At 42.7% G+C, this 17,776-nt stretch overlaps 1 protein-coding gene across 1 annotated transcript; it reads left to right on the forward strand.

The window, feature by feature from the left end:
* Positions 1-16,165: 16,165 nt before the first annotated feature.
* LOC311495243 (G-protein coupled receptor 22-like) lies at positions 16,166-17,511 on the forward strand (the record flags this gene model as incomplete). Its single annotated transcript, XM_084554633.1, has 1 exon — positions 16,166-17,511. One exon carries the CDS (start codon positions 16,166-16,168, stop codon positions 17,480-17,482), a length of 1,317 nt encoding a protein of 438 aa, XP_084410759.1. The 3' UTR covers positions 17,483-17,511.
* Positions 17,512-17,776: the final 265 nt, after the last annotated feature.

Below are 17,776 nucleotides of genomic sequence, written 5' to 3' on the forward strand. Positions count from 1 at the left end.
TTTAGAATACATTCCCAGTTTAAAATCGAGCATTTATTCAATAAACGGAACAAGAACGGGACACTAATTTTAGACTTTCAATCCAGCTCTTCACCAAACCAGCCATCTGGGTTTTTCGTCCTTAGCTGCCAGCTATGCTAACTGGTTGATGAAGGTCACTGTCTGACTGAACAAATAGAAGAATGTGTTTTGGACTACATTTTTATTTCTTTATTGGAAAATGTATCTGGCATAATTTGGAATCGGGTGGCAGTTTTCTGCCTGTGTGAGAATAGTAATATTTAAGTATTGAATGAATCATTTTTTAAAACAGAAGTTGGTTTACATAATCTGCAGTAACCTGTGTTACAGTTGACTGAAGACCTGCAAGGGTTGGATTGTGTGTTGGTTAGGTATCTCAAGATTCTGGTAAGAGTGCAAACAATTTAACCAATCGATGGCCTGCCTTATTACACATCAACAGTTGACTAATCAATAAAAATGAATGACGCTCAGTGGAAGTTTTACCATATAATAATCTAACCATTTTTAACAAAATCAGAATTGTCTATATTATGAATTTGAAGAACAGACTAAGAAATTCAATAACTGACCCAAAATAATGACCTAATGCAAACTACGAGCCACTTATTTCTCTGCTGGAAACAAGTATTCAGCTAAAACAGAATGAGGTCAACAAATGCTGCGGTTCCAGGTTTAGTTAAAGGAGGAGGAGGAGGCTTTTTTTGCATTATTAATATATTTTTAATCAGTGTAATCATTAGCTGCAATCATCAAATAGTCATTAATCCATTTAACCTATGTTACATTACTGAGGGCAGAATAAACTGCCTCCATAATACATGACCATCCATACTGCCACAAAGTGCTTCAGATTGGCCGTTCGACGCAGGGAAAGATGACAGCACTCCTCGTTGCTGCCTACACGTAGTGTTTTCTTGTAAATGGAAAATGTACACCACCTGCTACAGTATAGCAAGCCAGCAGCATCTAAACCAGGCCCAGACACACATCTCCTGGTCTACTGAGTGTGTAGGCGGACAAACTCCTATCCACTCTGTTGCAGCCGGAACGTCTCCTTAAGTGTGTGAACTTCAGTGTTTCGCTTTCCAAGAGGCTTCCTTCTTATGTAGTGTATACCATGTAGTTATCTCTTGACAGAAAGAATAATATAAGAGTATTAGGGGGCCTAACAGCACACGTACTTGTCCAAAACTGCTCAATACAGACTTCCCCATGTTCAGTACACCTAGAGGTCCAAACAATTACCGTCAGACAGGTCTGTGTCTAGAGAGACAATGAACCACCCAAGTTGTGGAGCTCACACTGATCCCACTTTTCTACCAGAAATTGTCTGGTTGTAAAACCGATTTAGTTCTTGAACCATGGAACTGGATCAAAGAAGTTAAAAGGCATAGCAAAAAAATAAATAAAAATACAATGTGACCTCATCTGCTATTAGTTAAAAGAACAGGTGATTAGAAATGCATTTTAAAGTGCGCCCAACTCAAAGTAGAGCAGAGAACCATTCACATGAGAAGAACAGTAACAATGATGTTCTTTCAGATTCCAGCCAATTACCAGTGAAAATTTCCAAGAAGAAGAAAGCAAAATACAAGTTAAAGAGAAAACGAATATTTCTAAGGAGATCTGTATTTGACTGGAGCTAAAAGGAAGGAGTCATACAGTAAACTGCTGGGGGCGGCACAACTGACATTAGCTAGCTCATGTTTTGTAGCAGTACAATTCACATTATATAATTCACTATACACTTCATTATAAAGGTAACGTTAGCTAAGTCCCAACTACTGAATTGTGACCTCCTGCCACTGAATCTGTTCAGAAAATGTTGTAAATTCACGACTGTGTGTGAGTACACAGAAAACAAAATATGTGTATATACTGTACATTCTTTTCGTCGCATTTATGAAGCTGCACCGATGCCAGATTCTGTTTTTATAAAACTGGAATCATTGTGGAAATGGGAACAAATGCGAGAGGCCCATTTCCATTTCCGCTCCTTCAATTATCAGTAAATCAGAGTAGAAACACTCTTACGGGCTGTGGCAATTTATAGCCTCACAAGAATACCTCAATCATCATTACTGCACGCCAGAAGGAGGATTCATTATTAATCTATAGAGTTCATATTAAAAAGGAAACAAACAGAAAAATATGTTTAAAAAAAAGTTTTTAGACTTTTTGCTTCAATAGGGACATGCCCACTTTTGACAGCATGGTTACAAATCTATCTTTATATGGTGGGAGAACAGAACAAATTTAGGTTCGCAAGTACCCTAACTGTTACAGTGACAACTATGGTCTATGTGCCATGATTGAACTTTCATCAGCAAAACTGAGGAACATGAAAATGCTGAGTTACATATTGCGTTATACGCCTAATAAGCTCAACGGACCTTTGACCACTAGACACAGTAAAAACCGATGTAGAGCTAGATCACAAAGGTTCCACACAAGGGGCAGCAAAAGGATACAACATTGTGAGAAATTACTGGTGCTACAATGCAGTGTCCTTAAGAAATTGAGAAATGTTCAACAAATGTCATTATGCAAATGCAACCGTGGGATTTGATCGCACTGAAAGAAAATCAAAGACAGAGGAGGCAAAAGTACAGTTGTTACAAGCTATCTGCTGTAAAGACCAGATCTGAGAACGAGTGGGAGTGAGCGTTCCATCTCTTTTATAAATGACACCTTGTTGTAATGCAGACAGATGGCCTGATATCATCCATCCCGACCATTTTCCCCCCACCCTGTACTTTCCTCCACATGCCCAACCCTACACTGGACTGACAGGGCCCTGTTGCTTGCCATCTGCTTGCCATGTCTGCCACAAGAACATGTACTTCCTATTTGAGATCCCTCCTGTTGGGGCCACCATTGATTACTCACTCTGACGCTCCTGTCATAAAGGCAACTTATCGCTTTTCTTCTAATCACGTCAACAGTTATAATGAACCTACCTCTAGAGTAAATCAGAGCAGACCTCGACACTTAGAATTCAAAAGAAAAACAAGTTTGTGGCTCATTTCTTTCATTACTTCCCCCCAAACTACTTCATTTCATGTAGAAGTGTTTCTCAGTCTCTAGATAATGCGAAAAGAGTGTTTGAATAAAGACTAGCAGTTGTTAGTTTCGCTAATGCATCCTTATGAATTTTGTACAGAGCTGAGAAGAATCCAATCTCTACCGATCATTCAGCCAGCAAAAGAAATTTCAATCAATTTGTCAACTGAAACCAAAATCTAATCTGTCTGTTTAATGATACGAGGCTCTTTTCTACAGGGCCCACTACACAGTCTGTTTATAAACCTCCGCGCCTTCACTGAGGCTTATTACATCCAGCATTTAAAAACCCACAAGAACCTCTCAGTTCGCAGTGTTAGTTTCAGAGCTGCCATTAACTGCTCTTAGTATTTCATCATTTGCTATGGCAGTTAATTTATTATGGGGGTGGGGGTGATGATTAAACTTCAGGATAGGGTAATATAATGATATACGCCGTGATTGACACTGCACAGTGAGATTTGCTGTAAAATCCACAAAGGCCGTGAGTCTTAAGCTCGAAGAATCCACTACACTGTAGGATCAATGCGTGCTCACTTTGCTGTTTGAGTGGTAATGTTACTGTGAGCCATCTGCATTTTTCCAAGCCTCGTCTCTAGCTATGATTTTCACATTTATTATGTTGAATTTAAAAATTGGTGTCAGGATTAATCGCTCAGCCCAGCTTGCTATATTCATTCATTTAGCATTTACAAAGAGAAGCAGCCTAGTTTGGTGCTGACCAGAATAGATTAGCGACAGTGTGTTTCAAGAAAAACCCTCTGCTGGAGAACAACACGCTATATACGCTGTCAATTTTGAATTCAGAAGAACAGAATAACACATTTTATCCCCAACGGTTGTTTGAATTTTGTATAAAAATTGCCATTTCACCCAGAACCATTTCACACCGTACCAATTCCAACCAATTTCCAGGTCACCCTGCTTGGATGTCTGCCTCGATAAAGTACGATCAATTCACATTCTGTAGAGATGAGTAAGAGCCTGAGAGCATCAGCTTCCTCCACGCCGACAGCAAGACTAATTCACAGAGGAGGCAAACATCTCTTAATGGAAAATGATCGCAAAATAACTGAACACCGCAGAGAGATCTGAATAATATTCCTGGTTCTTCTTACTTTTGAATGTAATAAGGCACAATTTCCTGTGACACGACCGGAAAAAAAAGTGTTTGATCGCAGACTACGATTAAACCCACAAAACAGGATGTACATGTTAAAGCCTAGTGGATGAGTCACTGTGTCACCAGCAAGGATGCGCCGACGATATAGAAATATTTTGTGTGACGCTCTAATAGCAGCAAGTGCAGTTTTTCAATAATGTTCAGTTTCAGCGTGTGCAATATGTGGCTTGAAGAGAGAAGTGCTGATGGTATTGAACAGCCCTGCATCCCTTTGACCCCGTGCCAGACAACTAAGGGCAACAGCCCGGTATGCCCACATGCAGGGCCCATACCCTACTGCTGCCACCCACGCAGACTGTCGCACTCCCGAGGAACAGTCATCCCAATGACGCATGGGAGTAAAGACTGAACTGCACCTGGTGTCACTGATGCTCAAAATTTTTTTTAAAAAAGCAGACCACTTAATATAATAATTATGTATATGACAAGATAAAACCTTCATTTCACAATGTCAAAGGTTTATGACCGACTAGATCAAAACAAGAACTCAATTTACTTCTAACATCCTCTTTACAGTATACAGTGCTGCATTTAACTCTAATTAAATATTCCTGATATCTATTTGGGATAAGTAGGAATCGGAAAAAAAGTGTCCTTACATCTCATATTGTGGGTTAGACGTTATGCTGATATCAAGAATTTTCTTTTATATGACTGACAACCGTAAGCATCAGTTTAATTCAGCTATTACCGTGCACTCAGGAGAGGAGACACCATCCAGCCAATTGCAGGAGTACAGAGGTGCTGTGTGGATACTGACTTGGCTGGGAGGTGCTGTGAAGATCCCTGACTGGTGTGACAGACACGGAGACAAAGGTGCTGATCTTTGTGCCACAGCTGCTGGAGGCAGACCTTAATGAAGAGGTAGCAGCTGAGGAAGATAGGCTCATCTTGGCTGTCAGAGCCGAGGCAGTAGGCCATTAGTGGTGAGCCGCCAACAGGAGAGGCCTCGCTGACAAGGCGCGACTGGGGACAGGCACAAGACGAAAGCTAGCACCGGGCTAATTATCGTTAGGTGTGAGCACGAAAAGTGAGAAGGAGAGAGAAGCATGCAAAGGCTTAAGACAGGGTGAAGAAGAAATGGGCAATTTGAGGGTGGAAGCAACGGCAAAAGATTTGTGCCATGCTGTCTGTGTCTACAAGGTGTAATATTGGAACCTTTCCCTGCAGGCGTTAGATTTCATTTAAAGTAGGACAGTTGTCAAGAGCCAAATAAATCACTCTACAAGGAAGCTTCTCTCGAGTGAAAAGAAAATAACAGGAATCCCCTAGTTGGCTTTTTTCACTTTTAGAGAAGAGTGGAGTTTCCTTAAAAAGTAGAAATCTCTATGTCTTGACCACCTGTGTCATGTAAATTTACAATGCACGATACTTTGTGTGCATTCGCGCGTGAGCATGCATTTCACTTTATGTGTACGTGCACAACGGAGGGTGACTCCTGTTCACAGGCCCATCTATTTGAGGCTAATCCCTCCATCCCCCTAAAGACTACAACTCAAAAGATATACAGAAGAGGAAAAACAAGCAGCAACCACAAGGCCAAAGTGTTCCAACCACAGACCCCTCTTTACATTAACCTGAGGACTGATCAGTGCATATACTGTATGCAGAGCTCCCTCCTCAGAGTAATAGCCAAATTGTCAGTCGAAATGAAACTCACTCGACTGGAAGGAAGCCAACATATATATATTTTTTTTTTTGCAACTGCCTGGTACTATTGGTATAATCACTGGATTTTTATTTATTTTTCAAATCATGGTTAGCTAGGTGCGCCTGTCCCATTCTCTGGAAGACAATAACCGATTTCTTTTAGATGACAACAGTAAACTTCACAGTTAGTTCTATTTTCAACTTACTAATGATGAGGCAATTGAACATTGAACCAATTACTTGAAAGAAATGCCACACACACTGCATAATGGCAAACTACCCTATGAGCAGAGAATAAAATGGCAGCAAATGTCACTGTGCTCCATTAAGAGGTCCTTGGTCTGTGTTACCATGGCCTTCAAAGCCTAATGGCCTATGTAGTCTTTGGCAGGTCATTTTCTTTCAAGGAGGGAATTCCCTTCTGTCTGTTGGGTCTCTGGTGGCTGCTGAGCACAGGGATAAGGCTTTGTATTGGTAGACAGTCAGTAACGAAAGCAAAAGGGACAGACAGGATTAGGCCACTGACAGCATGGCGGTCCGACAGCATGGCAGTCTCAGCTCCTAATAACACACCCGGAGAGACACAAACATATGTGAACACAGCCTCTGGGGTACAAATGTCCTTTGCACAAAGCCTGCATGAAAAATAATCAAATTTTCCTGATATGCACTCAAGACACAGGCAATTCAAAATGAATAAAATAAATAAATCTGCCGACCCAGTTTCCCTCAAGAAAGTCAAAGACAACTAATTGGTTAAAAAGTTCTTAAACTAGTTGTTCATGTAGAACGGTTGTTTAATACAGCACAATTCCAGTAACGTGAACTCTCAGGGGTAGCAGCATGGCCAGATGAAATCAGATGACAAACGCTGAGTGCTCCGATGGCTGAATGCCTGTTGGGAGGAGTCCGAATGTGTGCATCTGCGTGTTTATCTGCAGAGTGTGTGTGGTTTTCTTGTACGTGCTTCCACAAGGATTCGGCCTTCCACTGCACTCGTACCGCCCTGCGTGTGAGCGGGGTCCCCCATGCACTGGCTTGCGTTCCCACGCCTCGGCGGACACTCTTTGACTTTTCTAACGTAAACAGATGTTGCACGACGACAGGAAGTGGCTGACTTCTGAGGGGCTGATGGAAAAGAAGCTGTTCATCTCTGTGACAGAGAGCAGCGAGGAGGTCACTGTGCAGCAGGAAACAGCAAACAATCTCTCCCAGGCGCGAGTATTTGGGGGACGGGGGACTGAATACACCGCACAGAATATATATCCAGTAACCACTGTCAGCGTTAAACATGTGACCACCGCTGGTGCAACTTGACGGCTCTGACCTGCAATACCATCTGGACTATCAATCACAGGCAGGGTAGAGAGGTCATATTTAAGCAAAGCAGAGGGAAGGACGAAAGGATGAAGTATGACAGAGAGGGGGACACTTTAATCGAGGACTGGGTAAATGTAGAGCTAGAACAATAAAACAAGGTAAACCATAGCAGCAAAAATATTCACGCAAATAATGGCGCATGTGCAAAACGCGCTTTATTAGAGCTTTCCATTCAGCACCACCACACAAACCAAAAACAGTGCAATTAAATCAACATAGGATTTTATGATGAGGAAAATCCCTTGTGCAAAAGGTTTAGAAAAAGTAGATTGTCAGGATCAGGTGGTAGGGCAAGTCAGATTATGATTTAAGTTGTGGATACTCTTGTTCTGACAATTACACAAACAAACTACGCCTTTATAGGATATTAAGATATGACTGAAGACAACAGACACATAAACAAGCTCATATATAAATACTATAGCAACGTTATGATGGTACCAGACAACACAGCACTTTCCAACAGACAAGGCAGACACGGATCTGGACTAATCAAAGGAAAAACAATCGGCCAAGCTTGTGTTTGTTTCAGAAACAGTCCCAGATGCCCGGTCGGTTTCCTTCCACAATAACACATGCTCCACGGAAGAAAACAAGCTGCCATGCCCAATGCTCATTTTTGCTCGTAACGCCCCATGTCTGTCAGGTCACGCCGCTATCAAGTAGACATTACTTGATAGGCTGCAACTGCATTAGGAAACGTCACATGCGGCTGTCAAATCTGAGCAATCGCATTATGATAATAAATTATGTCTGCTAATTATAGATAATTACCATGACAGAATTTTGCATGTTTTATCTGTTGCTTAGAAGCAGATAATTGTGGATTAGATTTGCACTGTCAACACGGTGAAATGGTTATTTGACGATCGTGTAGTTGAATTGTGAGAGGGAGAAAACTAATTTTGCCTTGCCAACATCTTGTCGCCAGAGGAATACAAAAAAAATAAAGATGTCACCTGTTATTTCTGTGCAATATTTGCTCTTTACAAATATTTATACAATCAATTTATGCCCCAAATGCCATCTTCAAATGGAGCTAGTAATGGACCTGTAAGGGGAAGGAAAACATATTGACATGTCCTCTAGGACTGATGCTGAATTTTATCTTCAGCTCCTACTCATCTCATTTCAAGGAGTGCTTTACATATGAGGTGGTACTTCTCCTCTTATTGTTTATATCGGGCACTTTCCTGTACTATCAGCTCAGCATAAATCCAACAGGTTACAGCATCACAGAGGCTAAGGCAAACTGTTCTATGGTCAAACACCAGGCAAAAACCACAGGACCCTGAGAGAGAACTTGTGAAGCGGGTATTACACTACAGAACTGGATATGCATACTGGCTGATAATAAGCATTTATGTATTTACACCTTGCACAGATGTGTCACACCAGTGTGTAAATGTATATCACTGCTCAGCCACTGTGTGCATATGAACCAAACACTGGCAGCAACACCTTTTCGCAAACGTAGCAATTATAACTGAATTTATGGTTCTTTTTCCAACTTCTCCCGGTGTGTCACTATGGGAAATCGCCTCGGGCGGGATGTAGAATACTTCATAGAAACTACTTATTTGTACAAATGTTCTAGACAAGTTAGAAACTACACAGATTGAAAGAGTAACTAGGTAATCATGAGAGGAAAACGCTTTTTAATGAACAACGAAATGTGTTAATAGTTCTTCAGATGTACTATGTTAATGAGATGGTGAATCTGCAAACAAACAGAACATAAATATTGGAATTAATACTCTTACATCAATTCTTGTCCAATGCTGTATAAAACTGCGGTGAACTTGTGATGTCATTTTAGATATACCGGATAGGACGCTTTCGCTCGTCTCACGGCTCATCAGAGATCCCTCCTAACTACTCTGAGCAGAAATACGAGCCACGGAATGGCCTTCAAGGTAGAGAATAGAAACAATTTCCCGGTCAATGAAGAACCGAGGAGCGAGGAAGGATCAGATGAGAAACCGAGAATGTAACCTAGGTGTGAAAAGGATTTCTTACAAAACAAACGAAACCAGCGACAGTTCGGAAGACATAATTTGTCGTCCTTTTTTTTTTTCTATATGACTACCCATGTCCACACGAGGGTGGAGCAGAAGCTCCTCGGGGTGTGTGAAAAGGGCACTTTTAATAGTTCAGGTGACAGCAGACCAGCCTCTCCATGAATGCTAGGTCAGTTCAATTCTGGGGCACAGTGATACCAAATAGAGGTACGTAATGCCTGCTGCAGGAAGGAGATAAAAGTCGGTGCGCTGGGGCATCCGGCCCTGATGTGACCATCCCACCATAGCATGATTGCCATGCAAAGTGTATACTTGTAATAAGACAGTGTAATGAACAATTTTCAAGTAAGTCTGCTGAGGTATAGGTCACATGTTTTGTAGGAATCTCATGTTCTTTCAGGGCCTGTGCCTGGGAGCTAGACAGATAACCCTAACCCTGACCCTAGCTGAAAGGAGTGAACAATGTGACCTCCACTAGATAAGAAATAGAAAACAGATCTACTGTGTGTATTCTTTGCTCATTTGCCACTCTCGACGCTTGGTGCTTTGTCTGTGCTGTGAGCCCACCTGCAGATGTTGAATTCTAGTGTTCTACTTCCTTCATTTCCAGAAGAGATTTCCACCACAACAGCCTCTGGCACATCTGCATCTTCTTTAAAGTGACGGGTTCAAGGCCCTCCCCTCAGACACAGCACACATACAGTGGCAGAGGAAGGTGCGATTTGCACATCTGAATACTGACAGGAAAATCCAGCATATCCATGGATGTGTACAGGCCCTCAGAGTGAAAGAGGAGAAAAGGGTGTTAATATCAGACACTTGATTCTGGGGACAGAGAGAAATAGCTGGATGAAATTTTAATGGAAATGAAATATTAACGCCATACTTCTATTAAACTCTAAAATTTTGGAAATGCAGTGTTTTTGCGGCAGCATGTTTGGCACTCTTTAAAGCGCTGGGACGGCTGGTCTCCCCAAATGTCCGCATTCCACTCTCTTCAGGATACTTCTGATGAAACGTCGAATTGGGGGGTAGAGCCGCATCTATGCGCTGTGTGATTATAGTGAGACATGCAGTGGCTTATAGAAGACCAAAGGACCTGCATGCACAGGTCACACACACACATTTTATCTTAACACATGTTCCAAGCTCCGTATCATGCCATGTGAAGATCTAGTGAGACTCGTTGATGACCGGCTTACAATGTATATGCTTGTCTTAATCCTTCAATAATTGGTGGTTGCTGCGTGTCAAGTGGAAGGGAAGCATGTATCTCTGTATGATCAGCGGTACCTAATCCCTTGATTACACGCACTGTAATGAAGGTTTTCTCTTGACCCCCTCCCACTTGTTCTACATTAAAAGGGTTGACACTGGTACGGTCTCAGGGAATGGATTCCAACAAGACACATTATAGGGTCAGTATAGGTACTACTGACATAATAAATTGTTAGCGTTCATCCACTAATATTATAGTACCTGGTATAATCTAAATAATCTGTAAAATATTTCTTTAATTAATTAAGGGTACAAAACATTTTTTCACATTAAGAAAGTTTGCATTTTCACATCAAGAATAAATTATTATGGTCGTAATTTATTTTCCATTAATCAAGTATCTGACAAAGGTTCAAATTAAAAATCTCTTCTAGACCTTTGATCTTAACGTTGAGGACGTCTTAAAGCTAGCAGAAACACGTGCCTGACAAAGTGCTATCACCAAAAAAAGAACAAAACTTAAAGTTCAATCATCAGGGACTTTATCAGGAGCACCCCACTAATACCGGGTTAGGCCTTGCTTCGCTCTCAAGACAGCCTCAAATGTTCAATGTTGGAAACATTCCTTTGAGATTCTGGTACATGTTGGTATGGCTGAATCACATGCACGCTCCATTCGAGCTGATCGCAAAGGCGGTCTACCGAGTTCAGATCTGATGACAGTGGGGGATCAAGAGACCAATATCAATATCATATCGAGGGACCAGTTGAGGTAACTTTATCCTTCATGAGCTGTGGGGAGCAGCCTTTGAAAGAGGCCAGCAACACAGACAGACATGTTAGAACTGACCGATATGACTGGTGTTGGTATTAAGGGCCCAAAAGCCCAAAGTGAGTCAAGACAACATTCACCAAACCATTACACCACCACCACCACCACCAGCCAGGACTATTGACACAAGGAAGGTTAGGTTCAAAGTCATTCAGAAATCCATTAAATGTCAAGGTTTTAAGTTTTTCCATCTACATAACCTATAAAGACTGCTATATATAGAAGAATTACTTAAAACCTGTCCATCTGGCACCAACGATTACACTGCAGAGTTTTTAACTGAAGCTCCTGACCTATATCTGCATAAGTTTATCCATTGCACGGCTCCCGCATGATTGGCCTAGCGGATAATTGCATGAGAAAGCAGGTTCACAGCCCTTCTTAATAAAGTGCTTAGTGGGTGTATTTTCTGTTTTCTTTAATCTTTAGTTTCAGGTTGTCATGCCAGAGTGACAGTTGCTGTCATCTTCTTTACTGCAGGCAGGCACCAGGATGCCCTCTGGCAATAATTGCACCTGACAAATGAGCCTTGACAAAAGAATAGAGTGTGGTCAACCTCTTACGGATCTGACAGGGCAACTTAATTGAAACTATCAATCAGAGCCGCTATACCCTATCTCTTCTTTTCTGATTTCATTCTTTCCTGCATAATCCATTGCTCGCACTCACAGTGCATGGAATTTATCGCCTCTCTGTCAGTCTGCCTGTCTCTCATGCTCACTTGCACATGCACATGAAGACCTACGCATGTGCGCAAAATCAATACAAAAAATATTGCTCCTCTCTGCTGGCTCTCCATCCTCATCAGTTGCCCCTGGCGCACAAACACATTACATGTTCATTACGTTGTGACAAAGCTAATTAATACATCATCCCAGCCTCTATTGCTTTTTTCCTCAACAGTCTGCCTATCTGTGTCTGGAGCAGGTTTTTCTCTTCAGCGCAGTGACATCTAAAGTCCCTGTGCAAAAGCGTAGTAGAAGCTTTTTTTTTTTCTTTTTCAAATCACTACAGCCTCACACGGGATGTTAGAGCCGCTGACAGAGAGCAGAGGAGAAAGTCAGAACAAAAGGAAATACCTCCCCTCACTGGACGGGAAAGGGTTAAGCCTATTACAGAAGACCAATCAGGAATGGGGGAGCACTGCAAACCTCCGCAGTGAGAGAGAGAGAGAGGGAACGAGTGAGTGAGGGAGAAGGAGGAGAGCAGAGCGGGAGATAGAGAGATACCAAGAGTGTGATGGTTTGCACTCCTATCCAGACAGTTAGGCACGGAGGCAGCGCAACAGAGAGTTGGTTGGATGAGGAGTATTCACACAACAGTCTACATGGGTGGATAACAGGAAAGGGGGGACAAAGGGGGGAAAAAAGAAGAATCCAACCAGCATCCCTCACAGGACTAATCTTTGTGGACTTGTTCTTCTTCACGTCTGGCGCTAAGGAAGGAACGAGCATATGTCTGCTGTGTGGCCCTTGTGTGTTCATCTGTTCGTACGTTGGATTACTGCTGGAGGAGGCACGAGACAAACCCGCAGTTTGAATCAGTCGACCTAGATTGTTGCAGAGGTGGAAGGAGAGGGGACACTGTGGTGAACAAGCCAGCTCCGGAGCATCTGTGTTTACTCTGCATGGTGAGCTCTGCTGTGTTTTGATGGGGCACTCTATACTTATTGGTTTGATTTACAGCACTAAGCCGGGGAGAGCCTTTACGGCAGCAAAGAAAACACAATGTCAAACATCTCTGTTACAAGGAATGCAGCGGATTGAACATTTGCTGAATAATTGAAGTTACAATGAATTGTTAAGAGAAACACATGGTTAAGGTTTGAGTGAATTGGTAACTCATTAAGACGCACTCAGTCTTTAACTTTTACTCTAAAATGCTGCTGCTGTAAACATCAAACTCTAACAGCCTTTTGGTCATTTGTTTACGCGTGAAGACGTCTGCATGTTCAGCACGGAGCACATCTGTGTCTTACTGTTGCACACACACAAACGTCAGTCTACGGTACAAGAAACTTAAAATGAGCCGCGAATCGTGAGCTTGAAACATCGCTAAAAAAAAAAAAAAACGCATAATCCTGCCTGATACGGACGCGTTGGTACGATTGTTCGTTTCTGCTGACACGGTGTCATAACAAAGTAAAGGCACCTCTTACTGAAACAACCTTGGAGAGCGACCGACATGTTCCTCTAAAGAGATTACATGGATCACATATAGTGGCACACAGGGAGGCATCCATGTCCTTATGACAAGTTCCCTCAGAGATCACAGTGAATTAAAGCAAGTCTGTCCTGTCGCTAACATTTTAGAGTCATTTCATCAGCGCTGGGGCTTTGCAAGGAATTGTAATTCACACTAACAATTCCCTGTATTCATTTATGCATTACAGAATAAAAATAGAGAAATGTCATTAAAGCTACTCTTCAATCTGAAAACAGGAGGGTGAGATGTAAATACCACTTGCTTTTGTGCAAGCCCTTTATTAATGCAACTGTTATGTTAATGCAATAGCAAAGATGTAAAGAGCATCAGGCACTGCACAGGAACACGATAAGACATCAGAGGCTTGTTGCTATGTTAATGAGAATTTCCTTGTTGCCTCTCTGCTGAGGATATGTTTATTTTCACGAACGCATCCCCCACACTTCCCTCTCCTACTCCTTCTACTCTCACCCCATCTCGCTCCCTCTCTCATCTATTACTCTATCCTTTCGCTCTCTCCTCAGGTCACTGTGAATGAACGATGTGGGACTAAAGGGCATCGAGATGATGCTGTACACGGCTCCTTCGTCCTAAAGCCTAATTATTGCCTGGGATCTCTTTGCAAATGAAAACAGTGCTCTATCTGATGAACTGGCTTATAATAAGGACCTCCTCCTGCATTGCTGACTAAACCCCCCCTCCCCTCCCCTCCCCACACATATAAGTACTGGTGATCACAAATGTCACAGTGATCACATATGTCATGGTGATTGGACACACATACACTCCAATAATCTGCTCCAGTCACGCCATCTCCAGTGATTTAGGGTTCAGCATGTCAAGGGACAAACTGGAGACCTGTGCTCGATTTACAAGTCAATGGCAGCTGGAGCCAGGCGTACAGAGACTGATGAGAAAGGTGGAAAGTGAAGGCCTATTCCATTAGTGCCCCCGGGGGAGACATGGGCCTGAACGCTGCCCGGACGCACTGACCTCTCCCTAACACATTCTGGACATTACTATGGTGTACACCGGGGAATCTGCGACTGACTGATCGACAATTCTGCCTCTTGGAGTACAAGCTAATGGATATAACTCATTTTTCATATTTTAAGATCTGACCACTTTCTTCTCACCTTGAACCAAGAAGGTAAAAGCAAGGGTTTGGATTGTGCTATGAGCAGTACATTCCAGCGCTGCACAGGGGGAAGAGTCTCTGTTTCTTTGTTTTCTCGGTTGGCTGTGTCTCTCCTGCCTGGGAATATCATGAGATTATAAACAGGAGGTGGATCCAACATCTTATCCCTATTCCACTCATCGATAAGTGCTTGCCAAAGCAAAGGAGATCTGAGGAAAAACGATCTATAAAGGACATTAGCGTATATTCCCTAACATCCCCTGGGTACAGGTGACTAATTCCTTAGCTTTCTTGCCACTGAGGTCAGGAAGAAAAATCTGGCAGCTCATAGACAGTCTCTGGCAAGACAGACAGGTGCTTTTCTGGCTGACAGCCTCTCTGGGAGGGACCAGCAGTGAAAGGAAAAGCCTCGCTCCGGGGCTCTGCTGGAGCGGAAACACTTTTCCACTGGCTATGTTTGGATGGGATGCTCGTCTCTGTGGATCTAACATGGACTCTATGGCCTGATTACACAGCCCTGGTATTCAGATAGTGCTGGAGGGAAAGGTAAATATTACAAATAAAACATATGTTTTTCTCCAAGTCATCGAGAACAAAATTCAGATCAGTTCAGCAGGTGTGCACAGAGGGTTTTAATAATGCAGGTGTGGATAGATGGTTTTAATATTGCAGGTGCAACTCCTTTATTACAATTAATTGTAGAATGTGCATGTATTAGATATGTCTCCACTAAGCAACACTTCTGACATTATTTCTAACAGCTTTTGGTGCATTCATTAGTCATTTAATTATTTATGCAGTCTCTAAATCAACATCTACTCATTTAAGTGCATCTCAGAGTTGGAAGTCTGCTATTGACAATCCAAACATGACTTTTGGCAGAATGTTCTTGTTTGTTATGAACGGCAATGACTAAAATGCTGTCAGAAATAATGCGTTTATTTACCAAAGAGTGTGCCAAGTATTATTGCCTGCATCTCTCTTGTAAAATGAATCCCATCCAGGGTTCACGTTCATTATCTATACCGTAAATGTCAATACATTACGTCATCTTTGGTGTTTAGCAGACCCAAAGCCACAAAATATTAAGCCATTATGTCTATAACCGTTTCTGTTATGTATCACAGCAGTGTGGATGTGGAACGGTCTGATAGGAGGTTGATAGAAGCTGATTGAGGCAATATAGTAATTAGTTAGTCATGCCATGCACATAACGAGACAATCTAATCTTCAGGGCATGGTGGGAAAACTCTTTGATCATTATTTAAGTGAGCTCTCATTTAAAGTCAAAACCTGTCTTATCAATTCATAACTGGTAGCATTACATGACAATATCTCTCACATGTATGTTAACTGCAACTTCTCAGAGGTGCACAATCGCAGACATCTTTGACTCTTCATAAATTACCTGTCTCTCTCTCTCTTTGTCTCTCGTCCCCACACGCAGGATAATGCATATCCTTCCCTGCCCAGAAAAAGAAGCCACCATGAGCAACGTCACGGTCACCGACAACACTGAACCCATCAGCCGCACCATGAGTCCTGCAAGCCCCAGCCCATATCCCTATCCTGTTAGTTTTCAGGTCTCCCTGACAGGCTTCCTCATGCTAGAAATCCTGCTGGGCCTGAGCTCTAACCTCACCGTGCTTGCCCTCTACTGTATGAAGTCGAACCTCATTAGTTCTGTCAGTAACATCGTCACTATGAACCTCCACGTGTTGGATGTGCTAATTTGCGTGTGCTGTATCCCCTTAACCATTGTGGTGGTGCTGCTCTCCCTGGAAGGAGACACTGCCCTCGTCTGCTGCTTCCATGAAGCCTGTGTCTCTTTCGCCAGCGTTGCCACTGCTGCTAATGTGCTTGCCATCACCCTCGATCGTTACGACATCTCTGTCAAACCAGCCAACCGAGTGCTGACCATGGGCCGGGCCCTGGCCCTCCTGGCTATCATTTGGGTGCTATCCTTCGTTAGTTTCCTCGTACCCTTTATAGAGGTGGGCTTCTTTGCCCAAGGCCATGCCGATCTGAACCAGACAGTGGTAGAGAATGTGGTCCACGTTAACGAGTACTACACTGAACTTGGCCTCTATTACCACCTGCTTGCTCAGATTCCTATTTTCTTCTTTACTGCCGTTGTCATGCTCATCACCTACTCAAAGATCCTACAGGCACTCAACATTCGCATTGGCACACGTTTCCACGCTTCACAGAAGAAGAAGGCTCGCAGAAAAAAGTGTCCATCCATGACGGCCATGACAACGCAGCAAGAGGCTACCGATGGATCCCAGAGCAGCGGCAGCCGCAATCCCACGCTGGGTATGCGTACCTCTGTCTCCGTCATCATCGCCCTGCGCAGGGCCGTTAAGCGCCACAGAGAAAGGCGAGAGCGCCAAAAGAGGGTTTTCAGGATGTCTCTCCTGATTGTATCAACCTTCCTGCTGTGCTGGACGCCCATCACGGTACTCAACACAGTCATCCTCAGTGTGGGCCCGAGTGATCTAATGGTCAAGCTGAGACTGGGCTTCCTGGTCATGGCGTACGGGACGACTATCTTTCACCCTTTACTCTATGCCTTCACTAGGCAGAAGTTCCAGAAGGTCTTGAAAAGCAAGATGAAGAAGCGCGTGGTATCAATAATTGAGGCAGATCCTACCCCTAACAATGCTGTTATTCACAACTCCTGGATCGATCCAAAGAGGAACAAAAAGGTGACATTTGAGGACAAAGAGGCTCAATTGAAATGTCTATCTTCCGAGGATGTGGCGTGAGGGAACTCATTATCTTTAGAGAATATAGTCAATACAGTCAACGCAGCTAACACTGGCATCAGGTCAGGACAAAAAAGGGAAAATGTTAATCCAAAGCAGTATTGTAAATAACATGTGCAATAGAACGTACAAAAACGAGAGGTGGATAATTTATTACTATTTATTGAGAACAAAAGTAGGTTTCATAGATATATCATATACTGTACTGTAGATATTGCATGGCTTTTTGTATCGTAACAACATACAGTACATTGTGTACATATACAGTAAATACATGTACAGGGTAGGGTAAAC

Source organism: Chelon labrosus (genome assembly GCF_963514085.1).
Source record: "Chelon labrosus genome assembly, chromosome: 11".
NCBI classification, from domain to species: Eukaryota; Metazoa; Chordata; class Actinopteri; order Mugiliformes; family Mugilidae; genus Chelon; species Chelon labrosus.